Source organism: Ascochyta rabiei, chromosome 6 (genome assembly GCF_004011695.2).
Source record: "Ascochyta rabiei chromosome 6, complete sequence".
Taxonomy (NCBI): Eukaryota; Fungi; Ascomycota; class Dothideomycetes; order Pleosporales; family Didymellaceae; genus Ascochyta; species Ascochyta rabiei.
In genome coordinates, this window is record NC_082410.1 from 202,970 (window position 1) to 218,418 (window position 15,449).

The following is a 15,449-nucleotide window of genomic DNA, read 5'->3' on the forward strand; positions in this document are numbered from 1 at the left end:
TGCAGTTGAATGTCAGGATGACCATACCCGGGGCGAAAAGAAAGGAACCAAAGAATTGGGCCATTTATCCACTCGTATAAGTAGCTGATCGACATTGAGAAAAGTGTGCTCAGTCGGACCAGTTATCGTACCACACGGGGTATCCACACATCTCATTGAGCTCCCGCAAGCTGACATCATAAACCCCAGACGCATCAGAGTAATCCCACGGATCCGGATACGTATACTCGATCCGCGGCGCTCTTGCCAGCCTCTTAGCATCCCGTCTAGCTTTCCTAAGCCTATCCTCTTCCAACATCTCCATCTTCTTCCTCTTCCCCCACGCCTTCAACGGCCCCGGATTCCGCAGACTCCACAGCACCACCTCTCGAGCCGCGAGCGCGTCCTCGACCGAATCGTGCCCTTGGCTCCCGTGGCCCTGGACCGAGAGAGTGAGTAGTTCCGCGCAGAGCGCTTGGAGACCCCACTGTTTCCGCGCGCCCATGGCGACGGCTTTGCTCGCCAGCGCCGCAGAGTCGACGACGTTCTGGTGGCAGATGCCCAGCGCGGCGAGGTCGTGGTGCAGCGCGTGGCCGACGAGCACCGTTTCCGTGTCGACGAAGGTGAAGAGTTGGGTTCGGGCTTCTGGGGCCCCCTGCAGTGCTGTGCCGGACGCGACGGCGGCGTTCATGGCTTGCGCTGTTACGCCGCTCCACTGTGTGCGCCAGTCTGTGACGGCGTGGAGGGGGCGGACGAGGGTATCGATTAGGATTTCGCCGGTTAGGTAGTCGATGGCGGAAAGACGGGCCAGTTCGGAAATGTTGTGGCCGATGCGTACCATTTCGCAGTCGAGCGCTACTGCGCGTCTTCTCTGGAGCGTGGAGCTGTGGCTTGGTGCTGTCGTAGGAGCTATGGTGAGGGATTTGGTCGTGGAGTCGTTCATGGGTAGGACTGCGGTCTTTGGGATGCAGCTGATGAGCGCTGACATGGCAGAATTGTACTGTGCTGCGGGAATGACCGACCAGCGTGAATCGAGCGGGATTTGACGTGTCGACGAGGTTGCTTGTTGAGGTAAGATCGGAGCTGATACTTTTGGAACTACAGCAGCAGACTTTTGTTTGCCTTTTGGTGCTTTGACAGACTTCTTGGGGGAAACAGTGCTTTTGGCACTCGGTGTTTCCGGCTCAAGAGCAGCAGCGGGTTGAGCTCCAGGGGTTTTACCAGCCATCGGCGTCACGACCTGGGGCTGTGCATACTGTTGCACCCCTCCAGCACTGCTCGCTCCCGATCTTTCGCCGACAGTCCCTGTCCTGAAGCCGATCTGCACTTCTTCACTCTTCACCACAAATTTCCCCTTGGGTTGTGAGGATTCCTTATGGGTTAGCGAGTCCAGGTGTTGCCTGCGCGAATGTGATGTTGCAAACACCTTGCCACAGCCCGACACCGTGCACTTGAACGACTGCAGTCCTTGATTTCCCAAGACACTATGAAGCCCAGAGCCGGATGCTGGACTTGTCCTTGTGGTTGTCGGGGCCGGTGAAAAGTGCACTGACGAAGACAAATGAGCTTGAAGTGCGGCGGTCGAAAGAAACGTCCTCTTGCACCCAGAGACAGTACACGGAAAGCCATGACCCATAGCCCGACTATGCTCGGCCAAAGCCTTACGAGTAGCGAAAGAACGTGTGCACTTGCTGCAGAGATGCGATTTTAAAGAGGATACCGGTGCTTGCTTAGTCGCCATCTCGGGAGTTCTGGTTGAAGGTAATCAGAAGCAATGGAGTGTAGTCGCCTCTTCAGAGTCCAGGATGAGGAGAGGGAGGAGCACTGAAATAAACATGCTGCGAAACCATTGAAGTAGCGGGCCGTGCCGCACTTGTAATGGATGGGCGAAGGATCACTTCCCCGTGGGATCGCGCTGGACTAAGCGCCCAATCAGCGGCTACCACATCACCAGGCCTCAGCCTCGTGCAAAACCCTGAACATCAGTCCTGTCTAGCCAAATCGTACTGCAGCTGCGCCTCTGTCGAGCATGGGCGTCTCTCCCCGGCCGCTTTTCCCGCTCTGTCCACAGTCTGATCGACATGACACACGAGATTCAGCCTTGTTGTAGGTATTCACGAAAGGCCATTTACACTCCGTGTCTTGGGTTTAGTAGTGTATTATTGGTGTAGTTTGTATACTGCGTGCGATATAGCACCCTTGTTTAAGAGAAGAAAGTTTATGTCAAGTGCACCTTTTAGTATAAGAGTAGAGATGTTTATTACAAGATCTTTCTTCTCTTACTAATATGTACTGTTGTTCGAATTCTTACAAATATACAAGGAGGTCTTGCTTTGTTGGGATTGATTGGCTGCTGACACTCCTATCACAGGGTGTAAAAGGTCTTTCGTTAATCACCCATACAAGGAACTATGCAGCATCCAACAAATGATGCTTGTGCAAAGTATCTACTGCAACCTTCAAGAAGCCATGTTAGCCTCTATCTCCTCAGCGACAGTTTCAACATCGACCTTCTCTGCTTTTCCCTCCACGTAACTCCCTTTCCCCTCTTCCTCCGCCTCCGAGCCCCTGACCACCTTGGGTCCTCTACGCAGGAAATTGTGTTCTCCTTGCGGCTCAAATCCCACGTGCATATACACCGCCCTCGCCGTGGGCGCACTTTCCAGGTACATTGGCGTCGGTGGGTCCTGTGCATCAGCCTGTTCAATTGCCCAGTTCAGCAACTTCTTTGCAACACCGCGACCCTGCCACTCCGGCCACGTCATTAGTGGTGCAAGATACCAGTGCGGCTCCTCGCCAAGGACCTCGCGACGAGCGTCGTCATCTTTGGCGAAGCCTCCGCTCCAGGCTTCATCGTCGATGTGGGCGAATAGGTCGTCAATCTCAGAATCAGATAACCCAAGCTTCTCCTGCCATCCGAAGAAAGTCATAGCGGAGCGGCGGTAGATGTGATGGAGGGGTAGTGTGGGGCCCGCCCAGCCTGCTGCACCGATTATAGTAGATGTTGGTACATGAACAGCTTTGATCCAATGCATGCCTGGTTGAGAAAAAGACGGCTGAATCCTTTTCGCCATACGTTCAACTCGAGTTTCATTGTTCTCTGGACGGAGGTGGAGTGGTTCTCTTTTTTCCCACCAGGCTTCGCGGAAGCAGGTATAGAGACCCTCGGCCTAATCAAGATATTAGAATGTTGGAGAGACGCAGAGACTACTCTGGAGACCACTTTGACAACTTACAATCCTGTAGGCATCCTTTTCTTCGGCACGCTCGATCCTGATTTCTGATTCCGCGAGCCTCTTTTCCTCATCGACCGGCAAGGTCTGGAAGCTGCCTTCGGCGACAGGGATCCGGATGAAGTTCTTGAGCTGGGAACCCATCTTGACATGCGTCGTCTATTCGGAGGAATTCCGTGCGCAAGAAGTGATGAGACGCATGTTGAGGTGGACAGTCATGTCATCAGGCGGCAGACGGAAGTCGAGGTACATGAAGCTCGTTGAACCCCACCAGCGCTATGCCATATCGAGGAGCTGCTCACCGTGAGTCATCACGACTCATCGATGTGTAACTCTGTTCACAAAGCGGTTGTCGCAAACAAGGAACAGAACTAGACAACGATGCGGTACGCTTGGTGCTCTGGTGAGATGGAATCGTCTATGTTATCATTAGATTGTGTTGGTGTGAACGTGGGTGTTGGTGGGTAATGTCCATGGTAGAGAACAAGTGGCGTACATGCTGAGCAGCCTCTATAGGCGTGGATGATCGTGAGCTGATGTGCAGCCGAGGCTGTGTAACGAACAACTTCTGCTCGCTGTGATGGCGTCAGCGGCATGAGAATGCCGAGTCTAGAATAAAGCGACCGCCAGTCTCTGCATAAAGCAGCGTCATACGCGAAGCCCTGGGTATCCAACGCCTTCAATGCAGTAAGTCGTGCACGGTGAAAAGAAAAGTCGTGTCATAGTCGTGATCATGAGGGTCCAGTCAAGGGTTAGCGTGGACGAAGTGTGCGCCCTGACAGGGAGAGTTGGCCTTCTTGAAAGCCTTTATCCGGTCGAGCATCCAGCCGGAAACGTACTTGTCGTCCTCTCGTGAGAGTCGTTGTTCACCAAGCCGGATGCTGTGCGATAACCTGCACTCTGTACCAGTGTGTTCGAATTGCATGCACTTGCTGTCTTTCAGACAAGCTCTCTCGCACTCTTCGAAGGACTTGATAGGCACGCCCTTTTTGTGGACGACGTCGTCTGACATGTTCGACCAGTCTTCAGCTTTGTCCTGGAGCCGTGGCTCGACGACAGTGAACAGCTCCTCGAACATCAGAGGGCGCTCTGGGTGCTTTCGAGCCTCTTCCCACTGCGAGAGGGCGGTGAAGTCGTGTTGGTGCAGATGGCGCATGGTCACGATGGCATCGCACCATTGCTCTGGTCCAAAGCGTATCGTGGCTGGCTTGTCGGCGTTGAACATTGGCCAGTAGCCACGGAGGGGCACGCCGCTTTTCTTCAGCACCTGCGCCAGCAGCTCGTCGCCGCAGCACGAGTCGGCGGCCTTCTCGCCGAAGAAGTGGGTGCCGGGGAAGTGGTGGTTCTCGGCGAACATGCGGCCACGGGCCATGAGTTTGCTCAGCGCAGCGCGAGACAGGACGAAGCCACTGCCGGCGTGGGCAAAGGGCGCCTTCTTCTTGGGCCGCACGGGAGAGCCGAAGTAGTGGGCGGAGGCGGGGTTGAAGCGGGCCAGGAAGCGGTAGAGGTTGTCGTAGTTGACGTACGTGTCGGTCTCGATGAAGAGGTACCAGTGCGAGTCTGGACGCAGGTAGGCGGTCCACTCCATCATGGGCAGGAACTTGTACTTGTCCAGCTTGCGGCCGTCCGGGGCCTTGGCGGGCGTGTGGTTGGCGGCCTGGATGCTGTCGTAGACGTCGAAGTCGGCGTTCGCCCACCGATACTCGGGGCGCAGGTGGGAGAGGGCGTCGACGAGGTCGAATCCCTGGACGCTGGCCTTGCGGTCGGAGAAGAGGAGCAGGTCCTGCTTGCAGCGGCCGAGGCGGTTCAGGTACGCGGGCAGCTCCGTGGCCGCCTCGCCGGCGCCCGTCTTGACGACGACGGTGACGTCCTCCATGGCGCCGGCGCTGAAGGGCGAGCATTCCTCTCCAAAGCGCATCGTGACCTGCTCTGGGCGCGCCTGCCCGTCGTCGTCATACCCACGCCGCCCGTACGGGGCCAGGTCTGGCAGCGCCGAGGATGCGTAGAGGACACACAGGAGCACCGCCGCGCACAGCAGGCGCAGCGGCGTGAGGCGCACCACGGTGGTCGAGAGCCGAAACCCCATCGCATGGTGGTGGGACGACTGACAGACGCCGTCTCCTTTCGACAAGGCTTGAAGGGCCCATGCGCAGCCAGCCCGCCTCTCTTTTTGACAGCATCGACACCGCCTAGCACGCCTCTTTTGATAGAATTGATACAATAATAACACGCCACTTTTTAAAGAATTGATACAATAATAACACGCCACTTCTTAAAGAATTAATAACACGCCTCTTTTAATACATTTAATGACACGCCTCTTTTGATAGAATTGATACAATAATAACACGCCACTTTTTAAAGAATTAATAACACGCCTCTTTTAATACAATACTAACACGCCTCTTTGGATAGAATTGATAACACGCCAATAGAATTGATACAATAATAACACGCCTCTTTTAATAGAATTGATAAAACATCTCTTTAAATACAATACTAACACGCCTCTTTTAATACAAAAAGTAGTAACAACTATTCACTTGCTATATAGTAATTAATCACAAATCTGCTCCACACCTCAAAGCAAAAGCAGACACATTCAAACAATGACATGGAGTAGCTCCTCCCCCTGAAGCTGCCTCTCCACGTTCTCTGCCATCTCCTCGTACCATATCGTCATCCTACCCTCCTCGACGTAGCCCATGTGCGGTGTCAACAGTACTCTGCTCTTCCCCTTCACATCCCACTCTTCGTTCCGCCAGGGACTGTCAGCTGGCAGCGGTTCCATGTCGAATACGTCGAGCGCGGCGCCGCCTATGCGACCGCTGCGAAGTGTGTCGAGAAGTGCTGCTTCATCTACAAGAGGGCCGCGCGATGTGTTCACCAGCAATCCAGAGGGCTTCATCCACTCCAATTCTTTCGTGCTCACAATGCCCCTTGAGCGCTCACTGAGCACATAGTGCAGTGAGACCACGTCGGATTTCTTGAACACCTCTTCCTTGCTGACCACCCTGAATGTCTTCTCATCGTCAGCAACCATGCCTCCTCCTGTGACCGGCAGTCCTGCTTCTTCAGCGAGCAGATCCGCCTTCTCCTGCGTGAGGTTTGTGCTCCAGCAGACAATCCTCATCCCAAACGCAAGCACGCCCACCCGTGCCACGTGCGATCCAATCCTTCCCATCCCCACCAGCCCCAACGTCTTCCCCTGCAAGCCCATCGCCAGCCCAGTCTGCCAACCTTTCGGCCCACCCTTACCCTTCACCACCGCATCATCGGCAGCCACGTTCCTCGCCAGCGCTAGAATCAACGCCCACACATGCTGCGTTGTCGGGTGTCCACCACCCTGCGTCACCGGCAGTGAGCGCGGGGACTGTCCGCTTCCCTTGCCGTCCGTCCGGCCTTTGCCCGGCGCAGCGCAAACCGTGATACCGAGCTCTTTCATCGTCGCGAGATCCCAGCTTTCAAACTTGCCGCCTGTACCGAATATCGTCTTCAGATTCGGAAGCTGCCGCAGTAGTGCCCCCGGAAACGCGGTGCGCTCCCGCATCGTGACAAGAACGGAGAAGGGCCGCAGGCGCTCGACCAGAGCTTGGCGCTCGCCATCGGTTGTTTTGGGGTGCGTGTAGGATGGGAGTGTGTCGTTAAAGACTGTGATTTGGACTGAGGAGGCTGGGAGGTGCCCGAGGTGCTGGAGCGCGATGTTGTGATAGTCGTCTAAAACAGCGAGCTTGATGGGTTGTGAGGACGCCATGTCTTTCTTGTCAAGTGAATGCCAGTCCGGAGGTGTCGAGGGAAGTGGTGGGAGGTGTTGTTTAGTATGACCAATGGGAGATATATATCCGACTCGGTAACATGACTCGGCATTTGATCATGAGCTCAACCGTGAGTCTTCGTGGTGTGTCGTCAACAGGCAAAAACAGACATTTGCTGTGGACTTGGATCTTGACTTTTCGCCACGCGACTGCACACCATGTCATTCCTATCGCCAATTCATCTGTAGAGATGGAATTGTGTACATGGATGATGTGGTGCAATGTGATGTCGAAGGTCCGGGAGCGGGGAAAAGTGGGGCCTCATCACGACGTCCTTCTCACGACACCAAAGCCTCAACCCCAACTAACGGATCTCTAGGTGAACAGCGTCCGCAATGCCCTCCCTTACAAGGAATTTCTTGTTCAACAACATCTGCTGTTTAGACCGCAACGATGCTTGTTTTCCTACAACGAGACAAAACCCCGAACTTGCGGTACTCGAGCTCCGTGCCTTGCGTGCCAGCAGGGTCTCATCGCAGCTCGTACGCGCATGTGAAGGCTTAACTACTCAGCTCAGTGGTTCTGACGCGAAATGAGCGTTGGATATTCATGCGAGGTTCTGTATAACACGGCTGCCACGCAGTCAGTAAGTAAGGGATGATGTGTCACGCAGTTTTCTCATTCCACCTAAAACCACGACAACTGGCCCTCCTGCGCCGACTCAGCTACTAGACTTCGTCGCTCCTTATCTCTTACTTTCCAGTCTGCACACTCATTCCTTACTATAGCAACCACGATGCTTTCATTTTCCCTGCTTCTCGGCGTCACCTCAGTCATTTCCCATCTGCCACGCTCATTTGCAGCTGTCCAGCAACTTCCTCACCAAGTCTACAACATCACGGGAGTCGAACCACCGCTCGCTGTAGCTGCAGTCACGGCCACTGTGAACATCACCACCACTGATACTTCCACTATCACAGCCACGACAATAGCCACAAGCGTCATCACGACCACGCTACCCCCTCCCCCTCCCCCAGTCAGTACGCTCACTGTGATCTACCCATCTTCCGACGCTGTTCCGGTCGAAGTGACATCAATCAGCCAGGTGGTCACTTCTTACATCCCTGAAGCGACCTGGTGCATTGGGCCCGCGCTTTACTTCGCTTCTGTCCCCGGAGCACCCTTCTTCAACGGATCGGCAAACGTGACTCAATATGTGTCTGGATCGAGCAGCTGCGGAGTGGAGTATTCCACAACAACAACGACCATCTGCGCAACAACACTCACAGGACTTGCGTCCAAGGTCACAGTGTCAGAGTGTGACCAAGAGATCACCTTCTCCAGCGAGTGCGGCTACACATTGGAAACGCCAACACCTACCCCTGCTACAACCAGCCCGTCTGCCCTCATCACAGCCGCACCGACTGTGCGCAGGCTGATGACGTACTGGCTTGCACCATGGCAGTCACTGACAGCAGGCGAGGCACCGTCTGACGTGGACGTCAAAGTCTGCACGGTGCTCGACGATGGGAATATGAAGTGCCAGCGGTACCAAGAAGTCTGGGAGATAGTCGTCGTCACCTCAACAGTCACGACCTCGTTTCCCGTAACCTTTTCGAGGACGTTGTCAGGCCCGGGCGCACTGATCTTCGACTCCAGCACATCGTACATCAACAGCACGACCGAGTTCATCAGCCTTTCAAAGACGCTGCGTCTCGAGACTGAAGTCACGATCGAGAGCACCAGCACCGTCACGAGGTCAGTGGTGGACCCGAGTCTGACCTCGCAGGAGCCGGCGTCCACCATGACCATCACGCGACATCTCGAGCACGTGTCGAGGTGAGTTGGACACCGACTGCTCATGACGTGGCTAATGTTCTGGCAGCACTCCTCAACCTGCGTCCAGCAGTTCACCAGAAACTACACCAAGCACTAGCCTTGCAGACGCTTCCAGCACAGCAGATATCCCTAGCAGCAGTAGCAGCAGCAGCAGCAGCAGTAGCACAACCAACGAATCCAGCAGCACCCCCGAGCCCACGACGACCGTGCTGATAACGACCACCATCACGTCACGCCGCACCAGCACCGTGACCAAAACGCGCCCACGCTCGCGCTCCGGCGCCGTGACCATCAGCGCCTGAACAGCGCGTGTCGTAGCGTCAGAACCAGAAAGGGGAACCTCTCCTATTTCTTATTTTTTTTCTTCTTCTTCTCCTTGTTTTCGTTTCCGTTGATAGAGTGCCCAGAGTGCCCAGTCGACAGGTTCGCAGGCAAGCCGTGGTCGGGGTGGTGGGGGTGGTTGTGGTGGTCGGGTAGTGGGGTAGTGTAGTGTGTTGAATACAGGATACCTGTGTACTCGTTTCCACCGCCTAGCTAGTCCCACGCCCATGATGCAGCTACGATGCGCAGACGGCGAACAACAAAACGGCGTGTGTGTTTGTGTTCCTGCTGGGTGTGTGTGTGGGGGGGTTTGTTTGCGAGGGATGTCTGGGACGTGTGGTGGGTAGGGGTGAGGTGGATCGCGTAGTGGAGAAAGGGAGGAGAAGATGACAAGGTGGATTCTATCATTAGATGTGTGCCTTTATATAATGCTATACTAGATGTTAAATATAAAAATATATGTCTAGGTACCATGTATAACGCTCTAGCGCTATAACCATTAATGTTTTAACAGCACATATTGTAGTATTAGAATTTTTTTTAAAATAAACTCACTTTTCTTTTTCTTTCTGTTTTTAGGGTAAGGAGCACCTAAAATAAGTAGTAGAGGCGAGACAAACTAAGTAGTGGAGAAAGAGAGAAGAAGAGAAGAGACTGGGTTTATCGATAGTGTGTGAGTTGATGCGGTGCTATGCTGGGTATCAAATGCAAATGTGTAGGTGCTATGTACAACAACGCCCGAGCGTAGGGAAATTCTGTCACCGCAGCAGGATTTTCGAATCCGCGCGGTCAATCGTCACCTCCTCGTCGTTTTCAAACGAGTACTTGCGGCGCACGAGCTCGAAGACGATGAGGCCCGCGCTCGTGCTGGGGACTTGGCGGATGGTGTTGCCCCAGAAGTCCTTGTACAGGTACTTTCTCCAGCCGCCGGCGCGCTTGGCGAGCGTCTTGCACTGGGCGAAGGTCTGCTCGTAGGCGTGGTAGTAGCGACGCATGATCTGGCCGGGGCGGGATTCTTCGTGGGCTTGGAAGTCGAGCGCTTCGAGGCGGCGGTAGTGCACGTCTTGGATCTCGGTGAGCGGGTGCTGGATGATTTGACTGGAGACGCCTGCGGAGATGCCGGCCAGGAGGAGGAACGTGGGCTCGAGCGCAAAGTGGGGTTTGATGACGGGCCGGGTGTCGTGGTGGAGGTGCTCGTGGACGCTCAGCGGGGCAGGGTTGAGGATGGAGTCGCGGTGGGGGTGCTCGTGGACGCTCAGCGGGGCAGAGCCGAGGATGGAGTCGCGGGTGCGGGAGCCGTAGTGCCAGGCGACGAAGCTGTAGTAGCCTTGGCTCTTGACCGTCTCGAAGGCGCTGAAGAAGACGGCGGCGGCAAGCGCGTCTTTGCAGAGCGACAGCGACCAGCCGGCGAAGATACCCTGTAGGCCAATGGAGCGGAGCTTGTGGCCGGCGTAGTGCCACATGGTCTTGTACTTCCCATCGAGGAGGTCTGCGGTGCGGAAGCGCGTCTGCAGGGCGTCAAAGGGCGCGGCGACGATGGACTGGAAGCTGCCTGCAACCAGGCCGGCGGTGAAGGTCGTCGAGGGCGAGGGCGGCGGGTACACGCGCTTCGTCTGGTGCGAGCTCGGCTCGTGGAGGCTCGACAAGCTGTGCAGGTAGACGGTGTACAAGACTGCGCCAATGCACGTGTTGGCCAGCAGGGGCGGCAGCACCTGGTTCGGGATGAAGGCCCAGCCCTCGGTGCGGACGGCGTGGGCGAGGATGGCGGGCGTCGTCGTCCTCCAGCTCCAGCGGGCGTGGGCGGCGATGTGGGGGTTGATGGCGCGCGCATAGCCCATGTAGTCGATCCTGCCGCGGAAGAAGGCCTTGACGGGCGCTCGGAAGTAGAAGGCGACCATGCGGGCGGCCACGGCGCGCATGCCGGCCGCCTGCACGCCCGTGGCGGGGGCCTTGTTGGGTTTCTGCGGCTCGAGTTGGTCGCCGGTGCCGTCGCTGCCGCCGCGGAGGGTGACCGGGAGGACTCCAGTGCGTCCATTGGCACTGGGATTGGTGGTCATCGCATAGTGGGGGGCAGGTAAGGCGGTGGGCGATGCAGACAGGGGGAAGGTGCGTGCTGCAGACAGGTGAAGGTGAAGGTGCGTGCTGCAGACAGGTGAAGGTGAAGGTGCGTGCTGCACACAGGGGAAGGTGCGTGCTGCAGACAGGTAAAGGTGAAGGTGCGTGCTGCAGACTGGTAAAGGTGAAGGTGCGTGCTGTACACAGGGGAAGGTGCGTGCTGCAGACAGGTAAAGGTGAAGGTGCGTGCTGCAGACAGGTGAAGGTGAAGGTGAAGGTGCGTGCTGCACACAGGTAAAGGTGAAGGTGCGTGCTGCACACAGGTAAAGGTGAAGGTGCGTGCTGCACGCGGGCCTGTCACCGGTCGAGTCGACGTCGTGAAAGTCCGTCCAGGTCCGTCCAAGTCCGTCCAAGCCAGCCCAAGTCTGTCCGCGGTAAAGGCAACGTCAGTCTGCCAATCGAGGTGGGTCCTCCGCGTGGGGAAGCTCGGACCGGTCGCGGTTGCCTTGGCGCGACTGCAACGCGTTTGCTCATCGAGCACCACGCCGGCCGTCTTCTCTCATCGCCGCGCCCTCTCCACCCTCGCCCCCCCTCAACACCACCACCACCACCAGGCGCCGTGCACCTGCCAAAGGCCCCCGCGCTCGCCTTTCGCAACCATGGCCGACGACATCGTCATCGACAAGCAGCTCTTCCACGACCGCCTGGGCAACTTTGTCGCAAAGTGGAAGGCCGACAAGCGTGCTGGCGATGCCGTCTTCCAGGGCGCAAGCTCCCTCGCCACGGTCGTCGGTAAAGCCAGCGAGCCCGGCAGCTACTTGAAGCCTGCAGCTTTCCAGGTAAGGCCAGCACGCCAAAGCCTGGCCGAGCTACTACTCACAGCAGCCGCAGTTATGGCTCCTGGGCTACGAGTTCCCTGCGACGCTCTTCATCCTCACCCCCGACCTGCTCCAGATCGTCACAACAAAGAAGAAGGGTGCGTCGTCACACCGCCAGACACGGCCGAGACACGGCGCTAACAGAGCACACAGCCTCGTACCTCGAGCCGCTGAAGGGTGGCAAGGTGCCCATTGAGATCCTCGTGCGCGGCAAGGACGCCGAGGAGAACAAGAAGCAGTTCCAGACATGTCTCGAGACGCTGAAGAACGCCGGGAAAAAGGTCGCCGTGCTGAAGAAGGACAGCTCCACCGGAGGCTTCGCAGACGAGTGGAAAGCGGCCTTTGCCGACGCCGGCATCAAGGAGGAGGACCAGGTCGATCTCGCGCCCATTCTCTCGCAGGCTGCGCTGTCGGTCAAGGACGAGAAGGAGCTGGTAGGCAACAACCACGCCGTGTTCACGAGCGAAGCTGGGCTGACTTGCATAGCGCACCATCCGCGATGCCTCGCGCGCATCCAGCGCCCTCATGACCAGCTACTTCGTGGAGGAAATGTCCGACATCCTCGATTCCGAGAAGAAGATCACGCACCGGGCCCTCGCCGACAAGGTCGCAAACAAAATCGACGACGCAAAGTTCTTTGAGAAGCAGAAGGTCTCCAAGAACTTCGACGCCATGCAGCTCGACTGGTGCCTCCAGCCCACCATCCAGAGTGGCGGCGCATACGACCTCAAGTTCGCCGCCGAGCCTGACGAGAACAACCTCCACGCCGGCGTCATCATCTCGGTCCTTGGTCTGCGCTACCAGACGTACGGCGCCATGGTCGGAAGAACCTACATGGTCGGGCCCAACAAGGAGCAGGAGACGGCCTACAAGCTGCTTCTGGCCATCCACGACCTGGTCATCAAGTCCATCAAGGACGGCGCCGTCGCAAAGGACGTCTACAACAAGGCTCTCGCCCACCTGAAATCCAAGAAGCCCGAGTGGGAGAAGCACTTCCCCAAGAACGTTGGCTACGGCATTGGAACCGAGAACAAGGACAGTTCGCTGCTGTTAAGCGGTAAGAATGTGCGTGTCCTGAAGGATGGCATGACCATTGTCGTGCAGGCTGGCCTGCACGATCTGGAGAACAGCAAGCCCCAGGACAAGAAGAGCAAGACATACTCTCTGGTATTGGTAGACACCGTGCGTGTTGGCCAGGGCGACGCGTCCGTCTTCACAAAGGACACCACGTCTGATCTAGACGCTGTCTCGTTCTTCTTCGATGAAGAGGAGGAGGAGGCTAAGCCGAAAGTCAAGAAGGAGCGTGCGCCAGCCATTGCGCAGACGAACATCACCAAGACACGCACACGACACGAGCGAACAACGAACCAGGACGCAGAAAAGGAAGAACAGAGGCGGCAGCATCAGCGCGAATTGCACCAGAAGAAGCAGCAGCAAGGTCTGGAGCAGTACAGCGAAGGCGCAAAGTCGCTCAACGGCACCGAGGAGAAGAAGTTCAAGCGCTTCGAATCCTACAAGCGCGACAACCAGCTGCCCAACTCGGTTGCAAATCTGGAGATTGTGGTCGATAAGAAAAGCCAGACAGTCATCTTGCCAATCATGGGTCGACCGGTTCCCTTCCACATCCACACCATCAAGAACGCTTCCCACACGCCCGAAGCTGACGTTACCTCTCTTCGCATCAACTTCCTCTCTCCAGGTCAGGGTGTTGGGCGAAAGGATGATCAGCCTTTCGAGGACCCTAACGCTCACTTCATCCGCAGTCTGACTTTCCGCTCCCAGGATATCGAGCGCATTGACCAGATCACCAAGGACATCACCGAGCTGAAGAAGGAAGTTGTACGACGAGACCAAGAAAAGAAGCAGATGGAGGATGTTGTTGAGCAGGACAAGCTCGTTCCTCTCAAGACTCGCAAGCCCTTCAACCTCGACCTCATCTTCATCCGACCCGCACTCGACGGCAAGCGTATTCCCGGAAGCGTCGAGATTCACCAGAACGGTTTGCGCTACATCCACGGCGGTGGTAGCGCGAGGATCGATGTGCTGTTCAGCAACATGAAGCACCTGTTCTTCCAGCCGTCGCAACACGAACTCATCGTCATCATCCACGTCCATCTCAAGAACCCCATCATGTTGGGCAAGAAGAAGACCAAGGACGTCCAGTTCGTCCGCGAAGCTACAGAAATGCAGTTTGACGACACAGGCAACCGCAAGCGTCGCCACAAGTTCGGTGACGAGGAAGAGTTTGAGCAGGAGCAGGAAGAGCGGAGGCGACGAGCAGCACTTGACAAGGAGTTCAAGAACTTTGCCGAGAAGATTGCAGATGCTGCGCGCAACGAGAACGTCAGCGTCGACATTCCATACCGTGAGCTTGGTTTCAACGGTGTCCCATCTCGATCGTCTGTGCTTGTACAACCGACAACCGACTGCTTGGTCCAGCTCACCGAGCCGCCCTTCACATGTCTTACCCTCTCCGAGATTGAGATCGTCCATCTCGAACGCGTGCAGTTCGGTCTCCGAAACTTCGATATGGTCGTGGTTTTCAAGGACTACAACCGCCCTCCCGTTCACATCAACACCATTCCTGTCGAATCACTCGACCCGGTCAAGGATTGGCTGGACTCTGTCGATATTCCCTTCAGCGAGGGTCCGCTCAACCTCAACTGGGCTACCATCATGAAGACTGTCACCTCCGACCCGCATCAATTCTTTGCTGACGGCGGTTGGTCGTTCCTCTCTACCGAGTCCGACGACGAAGACGGCGATGAGGAAGAAGAAGAGTCTGCTTTCGAGGTGTCAGAGTCTGAACTTGCCATCTCGGACGAGTCGTCTGAAGAGAGCGATTTCGATGAGAACGCGTCTGAAGAGATGAGCGACGAGGGCTCAGAAGACGAGTTCTCTGAAGGCGAAGATTGGGATGAGTTGGAAAAGAAGGCGGCGAAGAAGGACAAGGAAGGCACACTGGAAGACGAGGAAGAAAAGCCGAAGAAGAGGAAGCGCTGAGCTATCTTCCTCCGCTGTATGCAACGGGCCACAGTTGCCATTGCGCCCCTTCGATTTTTGTCACATTTTTTCTTCTTCTTGTAAGATTGATCGCCACTGGCTGATGGATGAATGAGCGTTTGGAGTTTCATATCGTAGGTATCATGCCAGGACAAATCGAAGGTACTGCTTGTTCAGGGCAAGGCTGGATGGTCCTCGTCATAGGGACGTTAGCTACGTGACCTTGCCACAGTGATGACATTCGGATGCACTGACATTCCATGCAAGATAATCGGTCATTGCAAAACTGCTGATTCAGGCGTCCGTCCCACTTGCCTCCAGGCGGCGACAAAATCTTGGCATTATCCAGCGCTGTGATTAGCGTCTGCCTAACTAGTTGCTTTCGT

At 56.1% G+C, this 15,449-nt stretch overlaps 7 protein-coding genes across 7 annotated transcripts, besides 4 other annotated features; 2 read left to right on the top strand and 5 right to left on the bottom strand.

The window, feature by feature from the left end:
* Nucleotides 1-109: 109 nt before the first annotated feature.
* Nucleotides 110-1,207, bottom strand: EKO05_0003950 (uncharacterized protein; the record flags this gene model as incomplete). The annotated part of the gene is made up of 1 exon (XM_038945451.2): nucleotides 110-1,207. One exon carries the CDS (start codon nucleotides 1,205-1,207, stop codon nucleotides 110-112), a length of 1,098 nt encoding a protein of 365 aa, XP_038799773.2.
* Nucleotides 1,208-2,438: 1,231 nt separating this feature from the next.
* EKO05_0003951 (uncharacterized protein) lies at nucleotides 2,439-3,356 on the bottom strand (the record flags this gene model as incomplete). The annotated part of the gene is made up of 2 exons (XM_038938829.1): nucleotides 2,439-3,149; nucleotides 3,216-3,356. 2 exons carry the CDS (start codon nucleotides 3,354-3,356, stop codon nucleotides 2,439-2,441), a joined length of 852 nt encoding a protein of 283 aa, XP_038799774.1.
* A 601-nt stretch (nucleotides 3,357-3,957) lies between these two features.
* EKO05_0003952 (uncharacterized protein) lies at nucleotides 3,958-5,298 on the bottom strand (the record flags this gene model as incomplete). Its single annotated transcript, XM_038945452.1, has 1 exon — nucleotides 3,958-5,298. The coding sequence occupies one exon, from the start codon at nucleotides 5,296-5,298 to the stop codon at nucleotides 3,958-3,960; it is 1,341 nt and encodes a 446-aa protein (XP_038799775.1).
* Nucleotides 5,299-5,814: 516 nt separating this feature from the next.
* On the bottom strand, nucleotides 5,815-6,966 carry EKO05_0003953 (uncharacterized protein; the record flags this gene model as incomplete). Its single annotated transcript, XM_038945453.1, has 1 exon — nucleotides 5,815-6,966. The coding sequence occupies one exon, from the start codon at nucleotides 6,964-6,966 to the stop codon at nucleotides 5,815-5,817; it is 1,152 nt and encodes a 383-aa protein (XP_038799776.1).
* Nucleotides 6,967-7,763: 797 nt separating this feature from the next.
* EKO05_0003954 (uncharacterized protein) lies at nucleotides 7,764-9,108 on the top strand (the record flags this gene model as incomplete). The annotated part of the gene is made up of 2 exons (XM_038938949.1): nucleotides 7,764-8,806; nucleotides 8,853-9,108. 2 exons carry the CDS (start codon nucleotides 7,764-7,766, stop codon nucleotides 9,106-9,108), a joined length of 1,299 nt encoding a protein of 432 aa, XP_038799777.1.
* Nucleotides 8,938-8,971: a tandem repeat.
* A 39-nt stretch (nucleotides 9,109-9,147) lies between the features above and the next one.
* Nucleotides 9,148-9,190: a tandem repeat.
* A 54-nt stretch (nucleotides 9,191-9,244) lies between these two features.
* Nucleotides 9,245-9,293: a tandem repeat.
* A 592-nt stretch (nucleotides 9,294-9,885) lies between these two features.
* EKO05_0003955 (uncharacterized protein) lies at nucleotides 9,886-11,184 on the bottom strand (the record flags this gene model as incomplete). Its single annotated transcript, XM_038945454.1, has 1 exon — nucleotides 9,886-11,184. One exon carries the CDS (start codon nucleotides 11,182-11,184, stop codon nucleotides 9,886-9,888), a length of 1,299 nt encoding a protein of 432 aa, XP_038799778.1.
* Nucleotides 11,185-11,758: 574 nt separating this feature from the next.
* Nucleotides 11,759-11,795: a tandem repeat.
* A 46-nt stretch (nucleotides 11,796-11,841) lies between these two features.
* On the top strand, nucleotides 11,842-15,063 carry EKO05_0003956 (Xaa-Pro aminopeptidase; the record flags this gene model as incomplete). The annotated part of the gene is made up of 4 exons (XM_038938995.1): nucleotides 11,842-12,021; nucleotides 12,074-12,158; nucleotides 12,214-12,494; nucleotides 12,547-15,063. The coding sequence occupies 4 exons, from the start codon at nucleotides 11,842-11,844 to the stop codon at nucleotides 15,061-15,063; spliced, it is 3,063 nt and encodes a 1,020-aa protein (XP_038799779.1).
* Between the last annotated feature and the right edge of the window lie 386 nt (nucleotides 15,064-15,449).